This window comes from Gavia stellata, chromosome 1 (assembly GCF_030936135.1).
Source record: "Gavia stellata isolate bGavSte3 chromosome 1, bGavSte3.hap2, whole genome shotgun sequence".
In the NCBI taxonomy this organism is placed as follows: domain Eukaryota; kingdom Metazoa; phylum Chordata; class Aves; order Gaviiformes; family Gaviidae; genus Gavia; species Gavia stellata.
Window position 1 is genome coordinate 105,085,768 of NC_082594.1, and position 16,857 is coordinate 105,102,624.

Below are 16,857 nucleotides of genomic sequence, written 5' to 3' on the forward strand. Positions count from 1 at the left end.
CCATCGATCCAGCCTGTCCAGATCCCTCTGCAGAGCCTTCCTACCCTCAAGCAGATCAACACTCCCTCCCAACTTGGTGTCGTCTGCAAACTTGCTGAGGGTGCACTCTATCCCCTCATGCAGATCATCAATAAAGACATTAAACAAGACCGGCCCCAAAACCGAGCCCTGGGGGACTCCGCTTGTGACCGGCCGCCAGCTGGATTTCACCCCATTCACCACAACTCTCTGGGCTCAGCCATCCAGCCAGTTTTTGACCCAGCGAAGAGTGTACCTGTCTAAACCACGGGCCGCCAGCTTCTCTAGGAGAATACTGTGGGGAACAGTGTCAAAGGCTTTGCTGAAGTCCAGGTAGACAACATCAACAGCCTTCCCCTCATCCACTGGTCATAGAAGGAGATCAGGTTGGTCAAGCAGGACCTGCCTTTCATGAACCCGTGCTGGCTGGGCCTGATCCCTTGGTTATCCTGCACGTGTCCCGTGAGCGCCCTCAAGATGAGCCTCTCCATAACCTTCCCCAGCACCGAGGTCAGGCTGACAGGCCTGTAGTTCCCCGGATCCTCCTTCCGACCCTTCTTGTAGATGGGTGTCACGTTGGCAAGCCTCCAGTCATCCAGGACCTCCCCCGTTGACCAGGACTGTTGATAAATGATGGAGAGCGGCTTGGCAAGCTCCTCCGCCAGCTCCCTCAGCACACTTGGGTGGATGCCATCAGGCCCCATAGACTCCTGAGTGTCCAGGTGGCATAGCAGGTCGTTAACTGCTTCCTCCTGGATCATGGGGAGCCTATTTTGCTCTCCATCCCTGTCATCCCGCTCAGGGAGATGGATACCCTGAGGATACCTGGTGTGGCTGTTAAAGACTGAGGCAAAGAAGGCATTAAGTACCTCAGCCTTTTCCTCATCCTTCGTGACAATGTTCCCCGCCGCATCCAGTAGAGGATGGAGATCCTCCTTGGCTCTCTTTTTGTTGTTAATGTATTTATAGAAGCTTTTTTTGTTGTCCCTCACGACCGTGGCCAGGTTGAGCTCTAGCTGGGCTTTCGCCTTCCTAATTCCCTCTCTGCATGACCTAACGAGGTCCTTGTATTCTTCTTCACTTGCCTGCCCCTTCTTCCAGAGGTGGTAAGTTCTCTTTTTTTCCCCGAGCCTCAGCAAAAGACACCAATGTGGCACAAGTTGGGCATTATTTAGTATCAGCAAAGGTGACAGAGTGATCTAAGGCATTTGGATGTTAAAATGCAAGGTATTTAACTCTTATAAAGGATACCAGTTACCCCTGGGACTGGTGTAAGGGAATTCCCTTTCATTATAGTAAGTGTAAAAAAACATTTCAAAGGTGTAGAAAGTCAAGACCCATGTCTAAAGAAAAAGAAAAGTGGAAAAATTGCAATCTCACGTTTTGAACACTACCTTGATTATTGCAATTAGTCTGGTATCTGTTACAGGTGGTGGAGAACCTGATGATTAATACAAGTCTGTACTTGTGAAAAACGTGTTTTTAGGTAACCTCAAGCAGTGTGTTGGACTGTAACAGAGATCAGACAATACAATGACCCCACGCACATGAATTTATAACTACAGTTAGAAAGGGTCTAACTTTCTTCCCTAGATGTCATGGTTATTCAAGAGGGAAAAAAGCTGTGCCAGGCAAAAAGTAAGTTTTCACATGAATGCTACAACAAAGGCCATTTATCCAGCAGCAGCCATCTTCAGACACACATAGGAAAGGTGAGGCTTTTTGGAAAGGGAGAGGGAGGAAAAGAAGAAACCTCTCACAAGAAATAATCTGAGACCCAGAGGAGCCCCAAGAACTGCAGTTCGAGAGGGCCAGCCCCATCCCTGCAAACCAAGAGGAAACCCCATCTAACCGAGCTTTTAGCAAAGCATGGATTAGATGGGTCTAAACATGTATATAAATTGTTTGGGGAGTGGAGAGTGGTTAATCACTTTCCTTAATGCTTTTTGCCCGTTGTTAAATACACTTAGTGCCAACTCTTGATTATCCAGCATAACAGGGAGGAAGGGTGGGGTACGAGGGGATGAAACAAAAATATGGGTAAGGTGAAGCATGTAAATGAGGCTATTAAAATCATACAGGGAGAACATAAAGAAGAAAAGGAAGGTTAGTAAAATGGATCTTCATATTAGTACGTCCTCATGCATGTTAAGTTCAGTACAATACAATGTCTCCGTGGCAGGTTACGTCTGGAAGCAGCATTGCCATGAGCTAACAGACCCAGTAACAGTAGGACAGAAACACCAGCTCAGAGGTTTCCTGCCCTCCCCTGCCTGCCAGGCTGAGCTGCCTGTTTCCACCACTTGCTGCGATGCATCACACCCTCTACTAAGCCACCACCATTGTTTACATGGCTGTGCTAGAACTAGGGTGAGGGAACTGCCCAGCTTGAAATTTAATGCTACAGAAAATATTTGTTGTTTATGCTCAAATTTCTTGATACTTTTTACACGGAGTATCAGCATTATATAGGCTCTGGTCACAAAGAATGACCAGCACATATCCAGGTAGACCAGGAGAGCAATAAGCAGCGCACTGTCTAGCAAGATGGCAATTTCCCTGGAATCAGCGTGGCCAATGCCCGCATCTGCTAAGTGATAGTAATTGTCTCCTACATCACACAGACATCTCGAAGGTGAAAAATTATTAATAGGTACAGTGATGAGTTTTCACTATGAGGACTTTCACAGAAACTGTAACACTTCTTGCAGTACTTGTGAAATGCTCTGTCCAAAGTACATAGAGAAAGTGTGGTATCTGTTGAAATCGCAGTGTGATAAAAATATCAAAATGTCAGTGGAGCTCAGGGTATGCATGAATGTGCTCCTTGCCAGTTGCCGAGGGACTTTGCAGCCAACCCTACAGTTATATTTAACTTCTGAAACACTTTTGCAGACATACTATAATGCAAGGTTTTGTTTTGCCGGATTGCTTTTATTTGATCCCTTCTTTCCAGAGAGATTTTTTGTATATTTGACACTAGCAGTTGTTTTGACCATGAAAATTTGGATTTAGATCAGCTGTTCACAAGAAATTTAGATGGTGACACAAATTCTTCAGTAGGAATACTTCTACCCCCATAAGTGAGATACACATGTCAGACCTCAACAGTCTTTTAAACCACTTGCCTGTGGAGTTATGTGTGATACAGTCATGTCCGAATTCACATTCTTATGCAAACCTCTCTCTTCAGACTTACCGTGCTGTGATAACAGACTTTTGCTATGGTATGTGACTGATAATAGCTGGGCAGAGAGGTTAACATAAAACTAAATGCTAGACCATCCCCTAGGTGTTGATCTAGCCAGAAAACTAGTATTAAATATATGCATGACTTTGCCTCCACTACTCTTAGAACATATCACTTAAAATGCATTAGCTCACAGGTTCTAACAAGCACGTCAATCAACAAACAGCTGGGAGGTGCTAACAGCCTTTGATGTCTCGGATCAGATGGGGATACTACGGTAGACAGTTATACACATGGTTATGAATGCGGCCAACTCCTGGTCCAGACCGAGGCCTGCCCTTCCCCACAGAGCTGATTCAGCTCAGGTGCATCAGCCAGTGTATTAGCGATGCACTGCCATCCTCCTCGGGGTACAGGCAGCTGCAGAAGGAAAGGTGCTCCACATCAGCCCCAGCGCAACCCACATCACCATCTTCATCACTGGATCTGACCTACTATTAATGTCAGGAGAAGACTATGACTTGTGGCTATAACGTGAGGAGGACACTAGAGCCACAGGTGACTAGGAGGATTTTACAGCTGCCCAATAAACACAAGGAAACATTAAGACGCGTGGCTGCAGTCCCCGTAACTGACTTTTGCCCTCCCTGTTTTTCATTTCCCTCCACCCCTGCCCAGTGATAAAACGGTTGAAAACATTTTATCGTGGACAAAACTCAATATATTTTTCACCATGCTTTTTTCAGGAGCAAACAGATAAATCAGATGTAAAAACTTGTATGAAGAAGCCACAAGAAAAATTCAGCTGAAAGATAGTTTGGCAGGCTTTAGGAGAGGTGTAAGGTGACCTGGATTACATATGCTCCTACCTGTGCCCAATAAAAAATTGTTAAAGAGAGAAATTTTGCCATCAGTTATAATGCCTGTAATTGTATTAAAATCCTAGGAGTGGTATTATGTTAGTCACTGCAAAATATCTACAGAAAATTTGAGATCTAAATAAGGACCAGGACCAAATAAACGGATTATTATTTCTACAAATGTTGTTGAGTTTAAACTAAATCAAGATTTCTGGCTGCCCTTACCTCTATAAATTGAACTAAGCTAAATCCTGAACCCCAAAGTCCGGTGCATTATATTTGCTGAATAATAAAATTTTTGACTCACGTTGCCAGAGGTAGACCAATTTCCAACTGAATCCAATATTGATAAAAGTTTACTAATGGAAAGCAGAAAGAATTGGTAGCGCTTCCTTTTGAGTGCATACAGGCCTATATAGGCTATTTAGGAATAAAATTTGGGGGATCCCAAAATTTCTGCATCTATTTTTTTCAGCAACTTTAATCATTAGCTCATGTAAAAGCAGAAATTATGGGGAAACAGATAACTACATTAAATCAAAGGATTCTCCTCCTCCCCCCCCCAAAAAAAATGTACACTTCTCATTAAAGTGATGATGGACATTGTTTTGTTTTTTCCCATTACTGCTGATTATCAAAACACTTAAGCAAAATTAGAGGTTTTCTCTCTTATCCCTGTTACCCTGCTTAACAAAAAAACCCTGTTAATGACATCAAAATCAATCAATAAATGAAAAAATAATAAGCTAATCATGCCTATCACAAAAGACATCACAGAGGAACAATCTCCATAAATAGTCTTGTTGGGTACAGTCATTCACCCTGAATGGCAGTGGATTCCCTTCCTCTGCATGAAGCCAAACTGCTCACGCTGCTCAACAGCTAATAAGAGAGTGCTTAGAACAGTGTTGATTGTGGGTGAACCTGTCGGTAGTCACAAGCAGCAATGGAAAAAAAGTTCTGCAAAATTAGAAGAATTTTTGACCATAAAAATGGCTTAAGGTTATTGGAAGTGTTCTTCTGAGGATTTTTTTTAAGAGCATCAGGTCTTTAATCCCCTATTCAGTGGGCCTAATATGCCATCTGCTGTTTTAGTTCTAAATTATTACAGTTTTTGAAGGAAGCTATCATTCTGCAGCATTTAAACAAATAGGCTGAAAAAGTGTGGGTTTGGTTTGGGGTTTGTTTTTTTTTTTTTTAATTCTGGAAACGGCAATTTATACAAACACTGGCAAAGAAATTAAAATTTCACCATTGTTAGTACTGCTCAGGTGCTGATAACGCTTAGGTCTAAGCCATAAAAACCCTATCCTTGCCCTGTAAACTAAAATACGATGATCTATTAGCTCCATCTGGTGGCTTAATTTGCAGTACAAGTGTTTGTCTCTAGATCGTGTTTTTTTTCCAAGCAGCACTAGAAATTTATTAAAAAGACAAGTTTTATGCCTTTTCTAGTTTTTTATCCCACTGAGTGAAATTCTGCAAAAGTTCTGTACGTTTAGTTTTCTAAATCTTGATTTACACAAAATATGATTGGAGTTGATACGGATTAGATAGGATACGGATTGCAAATACGTGTCCACATGCCTTCTAGTTTTGAATAATCCAGCTAAACTCACTGGGGTTATTCACAGAAAGCGATTTAAGCACTTGCAAGATTATACAGGTGGTGCGTAGCAACACCGCACACTTGTTCGGAAGCAAACCTTTTAGTGAATGTTCCTTCACAACTCGATTCGTGTTCACATAGTGCAAAGCATTTATGTGCCTGCCTGTGTGTTTGCAGAAGCACAGCTAGCAATAAGGGGAAAACAAGGCAATTGCAGAGTTCATTACTAAAACACTTGCCTTGGCCTATAAAGGCCAAGCAAACTTTTGTCTTATTCACGGGACTGTTAAGAACAGTACTAAAATGTAAGCCTTTCCACCAGAGCACAGTTTGAAACCTGGGAGATGAACCCTGAAACACTTCGAGAAAAATTTTTTATAGGCGAGTGCCACCTGGTGGAAAACCAGAAAGACTTTTCACACCAAAAAAGCTGTTTTAAGGTGGTCAGGACCTTTTCAGATGAGAGATTTTAAACCAAAAAGTAACAGCAAAATATTGCCACAAAGGTGCACCCGGCAGCTGGGTGGACACGTCCTGGGTGGACACCAACGTGGCCTACTCTAGTCCCTGCCGCTCTGTGCATTAAGCTGATTACGCAGACAGACTAGGAGGTTTTCGTAGTTTCAATTAATATCTTTGCAAGCGTAACTATTTTGAATCTAATGTAAGTTCAAAAATAAATTATAAAAACGCTTTCCTTTCAATTCTATGTTTTATATACTGTATTTCTAGACTTCTAAATTTGCAATTCCCCAAATATTCAAAACACATACAACTGCTAGATACGTACTGTATGCAACACAAAATTAACAGCATGAATGAACCGTACCTTGCTTGCGAGTTTTCTGTCCTAGGAAAAGCATGACAGAGCTGGGTACACGTTACCAGATGTCAAAGATAAGGGTAGAGATTGGCACACATCTCAGACTCTGGAGCGAAAAATTAGGCCTCTGTTGTAACCGAATGGATATTTCCGCTGCTGACATACTAACGGGCGGCAGTTGCAGCCTCTCAAAGCCAAGACTCTGCTCAAAAAGTCCAGCATTTCCTGCTGTGCACCAAGGAAAATCCCTCATTTGAGGCCCAGTTCTGGTTTTGCTCATCACTGTGTGGGACAAGAGCGCTTTTATGGAATTTAAGTAACTGGAAAATCGGGTTCATCTTTTTGTATGTTTTTTGCACAACGTAAAACAAAGTATGTTTCTAAACTTTTATCATTTACAGAACACCATGGGAAATAAATGTACTATTGGAACTTAGCAGGCAATCAGACTGTGCAGTTGACATAGAAGCATGTCTGCAAGTTCATCTGACATGGTTTAATTGGGCAGGAAACCCTTTGGTTTAGATTTAGTGGCATAAATGGGACACTCCATGCTAAGAGAACAGTGGATACATATAATTTTAGAAATGTTTGCTCTGTCACAAGGATGATATACTTTGCTACTTGTTTTCAGCCTCTGAGGTTTGCACTTGTGTAAAACACAGTGTCGACTTGACACCAAGGCATCTTTGTTTCATTTGGAAGCCACCGAGTTGTCACCAACAGGTATGCTGCTGCTGTTTTCATTCACACATTCGCTCACCACTTCTTTGCCCCCATCCTCCAGAAAGGCCTCAACAAGGAGAAAGCGGTTATTAATCGGGCCACGCACATCGTACACATGTTGTATATACAGGATTAAGTGGATGAGCTGTATCACTATGGTTGGTTATGGCTCCAAAGGAAAATACTGGCTGCACCTACATAAATGTCGCTGTTTAAGTGATTTAAAAGGGACCATTTCCCCGAAGTACAGGTGCACAGCTGACTGGAGCTATTAGGGCCGCGAAAGAGCAAGAATTGCTTTAAAAAAAAAAAAAAAAGAAAAGAAAAAAGAAAGGAAAAGCCACGAACGCGACCAGGGATCTGCCTCCCTCCCCCGCAGGAGCTCGGGGCCCTCCACCTGCCGCTCCCCAGCCCCGGGCGGAGACCCGAGCCCCCGGCCGGCGGGGTGGGGGCTGGCGGCCGCCCGCGGCCCGACCAGGCGCTCCAACGAGCGACGTGCGCCCCCGCGCAGCGGAGCGGAGCGGAGCGGAGCGGAGCGCGGGCTGACGCCGGGGGCGGCGGCGGGGGCGGCGGCGCGCCCCTCCCGCCCCGCACAGACCCCGCGCCGAGCCCGACCGCCCTCGGCGGCCGGGGGGAAGGAGACCCCCGCCGTCGGGCGGGCCCCGGGGAGGGGGAGCCGCGGGGGCGGGGGAAGGGGCCGCGCCGCGGCAGGGCGCAGCCCGCCCCCCTGCCCGGCAGCCAAGGGCCGACCCCGGGCTCTGCCCGCCGCGCCGCGCCGCGCCCCGTCCCGCCCCGTCGGGGGCGGTGGGGGGGAAGGGGGGGCGGGGGCCGCCTGCGGCCGCGTTACGCACGCAGTGAGCTCAGCGGCCCGCGGCCGAGGGGCGGCGCGGCGGGGGGCGGCGGGCCGCGCCGGGGGTGGGGGCGGCCCGGGCAAACCCCATAAAGGGCGGCAGCGGCCGGCCCGGCCGCCGCACTCGCCGCGCACGGTGGAGGTGTCCGGAGCGCAGCGAAGGGGGCCCGGCCGGCCCGGCGCGGAGGGCTGCGGGTGGCGTTCACTCTGTTTTCTGCTCCGCTCTGCAAGGACGGGAGGCTTCTCGGCGCTCGCCTCCCCCCGCCCCGCGGGGCCGTGGAAGTGCAGGCGGGACCGTCCCGGGGCTGCCGGAGGGGCGAGCGGAGACGCGCCGGAGCTTCCTCCCCGACCGCTGCTGCTGCGGAGAGCTGAGGAGGCGGCGGGAAGGAGAAACGGCAGCGCGAGAAGGAGGACAGACAGACGGAGAGACGGACGGGGGGAACGGCTGCTCCCCTCGCAGACCCTCGCTCCCCGCCGCCGCGCCCCGGCCATGGGGAAGCCGACACCGCCTCTGCAGTGACCGCGGGACCCGGCGCCCGCCCGGCCCTCCCCGCCCCTCCGCCAGCAGAAAGAGACTAAGAAACCCCCAAAACCTGAAAGCAAAAAATCCAGTATATATATATATATAAACAAATAAAGAAATAAAAAGGGCTCCGTCAAGCCAGCGGCCGCAGCAGCAGGCCTCCCCCGCCCCGAGCTCGGCGGCCGCGATGAGGACCGGGGGGCGCCTGCCCGTGCCGGTGCTGGTGCCGGTGCTGGCGGCGCTGCTGGGGCTGTGCAGCGCCGAGCGCCCCGCCGAGCGGCAGGCGCTGGTGGTGCCGCGGCGCCTGGGCGCTGCCGGCGGCCGGGAGCGCTTCCGCCTGGAGGCCTTCGGGGAGCGGCTGACGCTGGAGCTGGAGCCCGACAGCAGCTTCCTGGCCCCGGACTTCACCCTGCAGTACCTGGGCGGGCCGCCGCCGCCGCCCGAGGACGACCTCTCCCGCTGCTTCTACTCCGGCACCGTCAACCGGGACCCCAGCTCCGCCGCCGCCCTCAGCCTCTGCGCGGGGATGCGCGGCGCCTTCTCCCTGCGGGGCCGCCAGTACCTCATCCAGCCGGCCGCTGGCACCGCGCACCGCCGCGGCGCCCACCTTCTCCGCCTCCGCGGGACCCGCCGGGCCGCCCCCGCCGCCCGCTGCGCCGTGGCCGAGACGGGGGCGGAGGCGGCGAGGCCGGAGCCCGCCGGGCACGCAGGTACCGCCGGGGCGCCGCGCCGCCCTCCGCGGGGACGGGGAGGGGAGGGGAGGAGAGGAGAGAGGGCATTTGCCTCGCCCTGCGCCCCCGCCCCGACGGGGGTGACGGCGGGGCCCCGGCCGGTGCTTCGCCTAACCCGCACCTCGAGCGGCGGGGTTGCTCCCACCTGGCTGCGGGTCCGGGTATTGCCCCTCAGTCTAGAGGGGGGTATTCAGCCGAGGCTGCCGAAGTTTTGGGGCGGGAGCCGGGCGTGGCGCCCTGGGGTACCTCCCTTAGGTGCAAATCTGGAGTATCGGTGGGTTTGGGGTTCCTTACGGTGGTCTCTTGCAGCGGTGTTTCTCTGTTCGCTCACCTGCGCTTTCCCTCCCTCTGTTTTTTAATGCAGAAACGAGAAGCAGAAGGAAGAAAAGGTTCGTGTCCAGCCCCCGCTACGTGGAGACCATGCTGGTAGCCGACCAGTCCATGGCCGAGTTCCACGGCAGCGGGCTGAAGCACTATCTCCTGACACTGCTCTCCGTGGCAGCCAAGCTGTACAAGCACCCCAGCATCCGCAACTCCATCAGCCTCGTGGTGGTGAAAATCATGGTAATTTACGAGGAGCGGAAGGGACCTGATATCTCTTCCAACGCGGCCCTGACTTTAAGAAACTTCTGCAGCTGGCAGAAGCAGCACAACCCGCCCAGTGACCGGCACGCTGAGCACTATGACACGGCAATCCTCTTCACCAGGCAGGTGAGGGACACAGAAATCAAATCTACCCCCACGCCCATTGCTCCCTACCCCTGGAGGCCCCCTCTGCCTGGAGACCTCTGAAAAAGTTTTCAGAGGCAGTCTTGTGTCACCACAGCTTCAGTAAAGTAGGCTAAAAATGAAATGAACTGCTCTTTATTTAGTCGTTTATTTTGCTGTTTGCGCTATCTCAGGTGAAACTCACAGTATGTGCAACGTATTTCTGCCTCATATATTTTTAGCAGATTTAGTATGGAAATTATGCGTTTTATTTCTACGTGTAAGCCTCATGTATGTTCCAAAGGCAGATTTTTGCCATCATACCCATTGAAGTGCTGAATATTTATGCTCTTTCCATAAGTAAAGGCAAACTGCCAGGGCTGATGTTTCTTGCCAAGGTTAAGTCTCTGATCTGATTAATAATGAAACTGCTTTTTTTTACAGGACCTCTGTGGTGCCAAGACATGTGATACTCTTGGGATGGCTGATGTGGGAACCGTTTGTGATCTAAACCGCAGTTGCTCTATCATAGAAGACGATGGTTTACAGGCTGCCTTTACAACAGCCCATGAACTAGGTATTTGAAACTTTGAAAGGCGATTTCACGTAATTAACTGAAGTCAGCTCGATGCCATAAAGCAAAGAGCTGCCCAGCCCGCACCGCGGGCTTGCGCTGCGGGGCACAGAGCGCCCTGCGCTCCCCAGCGCAGTCGGGAGGAGGCAAAGCTTTGCCATGCAGCAGGGTTGAACCATGGAAAGCAAATCTGGTCTGCACGGCATTGTCTGCAAGAGCTGTGTATTTGACTGATTGCAGAAAAAAAGCATGTGAGAAGTCTGTGAGAGGAGTGAAGATACTGTGCCATCTGCTTAAAATTTGGCAGTATTCAGATTCAGGTTATTATTTAAAGACTGGGCTACAAGCAGCTCTAGAGTAATATTTAAAATAGCATTGGTAATGCATAGGACAGACTTCCTAAAATCACAGGCTTTCCTTTTGGGCTTTTTTTTTTAAGGCCACGTGTTTAACATGCCTCATGACGATGCAAAGCAGTGTGCTGGTATTAATGGAATAAGCCGGGATTTCCACATGATGGCATCTATGCTTTCCAATCTGGATCGCAGCCAGCCTTGGTCTCCATGTAGTGCCTACATGATTACAACGTTTTTGGATAACGGTCATGGTAAGATTATTAAGCTTTCCATTCTTGTGGCATTTAAGCTTTTTTGCTTTACTGCTTTGCTTTTGTTGTTTTTTTTTTTTCTTTCTTTCTTTTTCCTTTTTCTTAACGGAGCACTTTCTGCTACAGCACAGAGTTAACCCTTTACATGCTGCCGATAAAATTAGAAGACCTTTAGTTTTACAAAAATGGTGGCACAAATTGGCTCAAAGACTTATGTTACAAAGCAAATGCAGTTCCTTTTTGAAACTGAACTCACTGACAGCATCATCTGCCTTTTTTTTTTTTTTTTCCTTTTTTCTTCCTTTTCAGGTGAGTGTTTGTTGGACAAGCCCCACAAACCAATCCAGCTTCCTTCTGACTTGCCTGGCACATTGTACGATGCCAACAGACAGTGCCAGTTTACATTTGGAGATGAGTCCAAGCACTGCCCTGATGCAGCCAGTACGTGTACGACGCTGTGGTGTACTGGCACTTCTGGAGGACTGCTCGTGTGCCAAACCAAACACTTCCCTTGGGCAGACGGCACTAGTTGTGGGGAAGGGAAGTGGTGCATGAATGGCAAGTGTGTGAATAAAACTGAGAAAAAGCATTATGATGTAAGTATTAAAAGAGAAATCAGAATATATCTTGGGTTGCAGGGTAGCATGGATAATGCTTCAGTGGGAGTAATCAGTTGAAAGGGGTTGTTGAATAAATGGAGGTAGATAGCTAATAAAACAAACTTAGAGCTTTTTTTTTTTTTACAAGTGGCTTAGGTAAAAATGAGCATGATTGTGGTTTTTGTGGTTTGTTTTTGTTTTGCTTTTCCTGTATTAACTTTTTTGTTCTGCTTTTGCTTGTCATTCTAGACGCCAGTGCATGGGAGCTGGGGGTCCTGGGGGGCGTGGGGAGAGTGCTCCCGGACCTGCGGCGGTGGAGTGCAGTACTCCTTCAGGGAGTGCGACAACCCTGTCCCGAGGAACGGGGGGAAATACTGTGAAGGGAAGCGGGTGCAATACAGATCATGTAACATCGAGGACTGTCCGGACAATGACGGTAATCTTTTCCCCATTTTTGAGGTGGAGGAAGGGTATCTTATGGAGGAAGAGCGTGTACAGAAGATGATCTAATGTCCACCTGTCTTTCCTCTGCCTGCAGGCAAAACGTTTAGGGAGGAACAATGTGAAAAGCACAATGAGTTTTCCAAGTCTCCCTTTGGAAGTGGACCTGCAGTGGAGTGGACACCCAAGTTTGCTGGTGTTTCTCCAAAGGACAGATGCAAGCTGGTCTGCCGAGCAAAAGGAACAGGATACTTCTTTGTTTTACAGCCAAAGGTATTTCAAAACTATACCTTTTCCATCTAATCATGGATAGGATTTTTATTTTTTCTAACTCTATATGTGAAGTTAAGAGTCAAGCAGTGTAGAAATCTGAAATTATGTCTTTCTCATATTTAAGCTAGATTCTTCCTTCTCCTCTTCCTACATGTACAGTTTGATCAGTGCAAGCATGCTTTAAATATTCTGGCACAGTCCTTCCAGTTATTTCACATGTACCACCTCTTCTGCCCACTCCACCCTAGTTTCCTTTCCTTCCACCAATTTGATTACATTGAGATATGTTTGGAAAACTCGGGGAGGTTCTTTGCCAAAATGTTGGTACTTTCTCATACCCAGTTACTAATATGCTGACAGCTTAAAATAAACAAAAGGAAAAATGTTCGTCTTGCTTAGCTACTTGAACTCACTGTCATAAGATGTTGAGAGCCAATAAGTACCAGGGCTATGACACAGAGGTTTTTTGTAGAGCAGTACTCCTAGAAATAAAGGATACATTGAACACCATTAAAAGCAATTTTGGTCCTGTACTTCAAGGACATGACTACCTGCTAGTGACATTAAAAAACAATGTTCTTTCTTTATGTGAAATCAGCAAAACAGTTCTGTTGGTTGAGGGTTTTTTTGGGGGGAGTATTAATAAAAAGTGAAATTTGTTGTTTTCTCCTGTCACCATGGCATCATTTTTGCAAGTGAGATGAAGTAGCACTACGTACCTCGCAACTATCTATGGGCTGCTTTGGTTTTTAGTTTCAAAAGCCCTGAAAATACGGGTGCTGCAGGTCTCCCACCTCTCCATATTTTGCATTTTGTATGTGTCTGTACTATGCAATTTCAAAGCAATGCGCATCTTCTATTCAAATGCCCTACTGCTTGTTTCCTGCAAAGGTTGTGGATGGTACCCCATGTAGCCCCGATTCCACCTCCGTCTGCGTCCAGGGACAGTGCGTAAAGGCTGGCTGCGACCGTGTGATAGGATCCAATAAGAAGTTTGACAAATGCGGTATCTGCGGCGGCAATGGATCCACTTGCAAGAAAGTGTCTGGCACACTTGTTAGAGCAAGGTGAGCATATGACTGCTGCTGTTACTTTGTTCTGGTGAATGTTTTGTGGGTGTAAGCTTTGGGTTTCCAAGTCAGTGAGATGTTGCCCCAGTTTATCGTTGAAACAGCGATTTGATCTGTCAGAGCCATCTGACTGAAGATAACTTACAGTGAGATCCCAGTGAAAGAAAGCCTCTTACATGTGGGCATACCTCTGCTGTAGCATTAAAGTGGGATGTGACTTTGCAAATCCCTTAATCCATTAATTCAATTAGGTTGGCAGCTCATGAGCTTAACGCTTTGGCTTCAAATGAATTTCAGTGTTGTGCCAGGCAGCTTCTTCCCTTTTGCAGGGAAGAGCGGAGGACTCAGTCTTTCTCTTTTCTCTTGGGCAGACCCGGCTACCACGATGTCGTCACCATTCCGGCTGGCGCGACAAACATTGAGGTGAAGCAACGAAACCACAGGGGCGCGAGACATGACGGCAGCTTCCTTGCCATCAAAGCCGCAGATGGCACCTACATCCTCAACGGTGATTACACCCTGTCGACGCTGGAGCAGGACATCACCTACAAGGGCAGCGTGCTGAGGTACAGTGGCTCCTCTGCCGCCCTGGAGAGGATCCGCAGTTTCAGCCCTCTGAAGGAGCCTCTGACCATCCAGGTCCTCACGGTGGGGGACCTGCCACAGCCCAAGATCAAGTTCACCTATTTCGTGAAGAAGCCCACGCAGCCTGGGTCGGAGAAGGCGCCCAGTAGAAAAAAAGAGTCCTTCAATGCCATCAGGGAGATCATCTCCTCCGAGTGGGTCATCGAGGAGTGGGGCGAGTGCTCCAAGTCGTGTGGCTCGGGCTGGCAGCGGCGGGCAGTGGAGTGCCGGGACCCCGGAGGGCGGCTGGCCGCCGACTGTGCCCGGGAGCTGAAGCCCAGCGAGGTCCGTCCCTGCGCCGACACGCCGTGCCCCCAGTGGCAGCTGGGGGACTGGTCGCCCTGCTCCAAGACGTGCGGGAAAGGTTTCAAGAAGAGATTGTTGAAATGTATTTCTTACGACGGCAGCGTGCTGCCGCAAGAAAGCTGTGAGCCTTCCAAGAAACCGAAACACCTAATAGACTTCTGCAACATTACGGACTGCAGTTAAATAGCTTAAGTTGGGAAAGCTAAATTTTTTTTTATTATTTTATTTTTTTTCCTTCAGAACAATGCACTGAAAAAAAGAGGGCTAGAGGCAGCGCATGTGTTTTTGCATACAAAATTCTTGGTGAGGATCCGTTGAGGTGGGACAGTGCAAATAACCTTAGTTGGCATTGCATCCTAAAAATACCCTGCCAACTGAAAATTTGGTAGGATAGCAGACCCATGTCACTCACTCGTCTTCAGCAGATAAGGCCTGAGGGCATTATAATTGTCTTTTTTAAAGTCTGTTACAAATTAAGCAAAACACGAGCAGTACCCAAAACACGTTTAAACAAACAATTTGGGGTTCGGTTATTTCTCCCTTCTTTTGGATTTATGTTGTGGTACTGATCAAGTCCCCATGTGTAGGAAGGGGAGGGAAGGGGGAGTGGAAAAGATAGCTTAAAATAATTGGTCAGGGCTTACCTACCTCACGAAGGGCAAAAAACAGGATTGGAAAAGGAGCTTTAACTATGTCATTCATGGCTGCTATTGTTTCAGAGAATAGTTTTATATAAAAATAAAGCCATATTCTCTACCTGTAAAGAGTAAGAAATATCAAGAACAGTCAACTCCACAAATAACTACAATGTCATTTTTTTTAAAGTGTCTTTATGTCATCCCAATGTGCCTGTCCATTGCTCTCATCCACACTGATGCCGTTGTGGTGACATATGTAATCCAGAGGCTAGAAAAAATGGAAATGTTCATGGAGCAAGTAGTGTCTCTGAGTATTTGCTCTTTGTTCCTTCTTCATACCTTCCACTAGCTTTTCTGATTCGAGCTTGGTCCTACCATCCTGTCAAACAGACTAATAGCATTTGTGAGCATTTGAGTCATGTTTTCACATGCAAATCTTTTACCTTACCCCAGACAATGGAAATTATTTGCATTTGGGTTAAAAAAAAAATCAAAGAAATCCTTCCACGAATGGGAACCTCTCCTGTGTGGCCTCTGATGGGTTTGTAGTGCTCAAATCACTGATAAGGCGGGAAGACAAAGCTGAAGGATAGCAGGTCCATCCACAGCAATACGCCAACATTTGCATAATTAAAGTTTGTGCCAGTCCATAGACAATGAGAGAATATGGCTTTCCATATGTATATAGTAAAATATATTACTATAGATTTTATATACTTTATAAGTATTTTATATTTCTTTCCCTTCTGGGAAGGGTTATAATTTGTAATAAATGCATATAATGAGCGTATTTATTTTTATACTTCTTGTCTAATGTGATCTTCTAAGTTATCGCTTTTTTAAAAGGACATATAACAAGGATAGAGTATTTATACAGTATAATATGTTACTAGAGGTAATAAATGAACCCTATAAATTTTGGAAATGGAGTGTCTTTATTTCACTGGAGTAAAACTAGTCCATCGAGCGGAAAGAGGTTGGAAGCTAAGGCAATGTCATGAAAAAAGCTAAACCACATTTTTCAAAATGACTGGTAGCTTAGGCTACTAATTGACTGTGTTAGTGAAGGGGTTTGGAAAACTCTACCCATAATGTCATATACCACGTTAAAAGGGGTAATTTTGTATTTTATTACTTAACCACTAACAGGGTGCTCAGCACTGTTGTTTCATCTTTTTAAAAAATGGAGTGCAACTAGACTTACGCCACTGGTTTTAATAACTGCTTACAGAGGGAGTATTGCTGTCAGGGGTGTTTATAACCAACAAAATATGTACAAAAGTAGAAGTTTTACCTGCTCCACTTAACCTTACCCTACTGGGAAAGAAGCGTTCAAAATTCAAAACCATTAACTAGCAGCCAGAGGATTCCCTCACAAATTTCTGGAGGGCCTCCTGATCATGCTTTTCTAATTAGCAGTACTGTATGAATGAGCTGTTCTAACGCTGTTGGTAACACGTTTTGTAATGTTAAAATACATGCTAAGCATCAAGAAACTGATTTTTGCTCCCTCATTTCTGGTCTCATGACCACTGCAGTGGAGGGAAAATCTTCTGTTGAACTCGGTAGGATTTTTGCCATGGAATTTGAGACATCAGTCATTTATGAATACTTTTGGCTTTGTGTCATGTAAAAATCTATTAAAACTTCCTTTGCCAATGTTTGGACTCTGTCTTTCAGAAATAGT

General features: G+C 47.2%; 1 protein-coding gene across 1 annotated transcript; it reads left to right on the forward strand.

Moving 5' to 3' along the window:
• The first annotated feature begins 8,786 nt into the window (after nt 1-8,786).
• On the forward strand, nt 8,787-16,302 carry ADAMTS1 (ADAM metallopeptidase with thrombospondin type 1 motif 1). The gene is made up of 9 exons (XM_059819617.1): nt 8,787-9,309; nt 9,695-10,041; nt 10,483-10,615; nt 11,052-11,219; nt 11,529-11,815; nt 12,068-12,254; nt 12,357-12,532; nt 13,424-13,599; nt 13,974-16,302. The coding sequence occupies exons 1-9, from the start codon at nt 8,787-8,789 to the stop codon at nt 14,713-14,715; spliced, it is 2,739 nt and encodes a 912-aa protein (XP_059675600.1). The 3' UTR covers nt 14,716-16,302.
• The last annotated feature ends 555 nt before the right edge of the window (nt 16,303-16,857 follow it).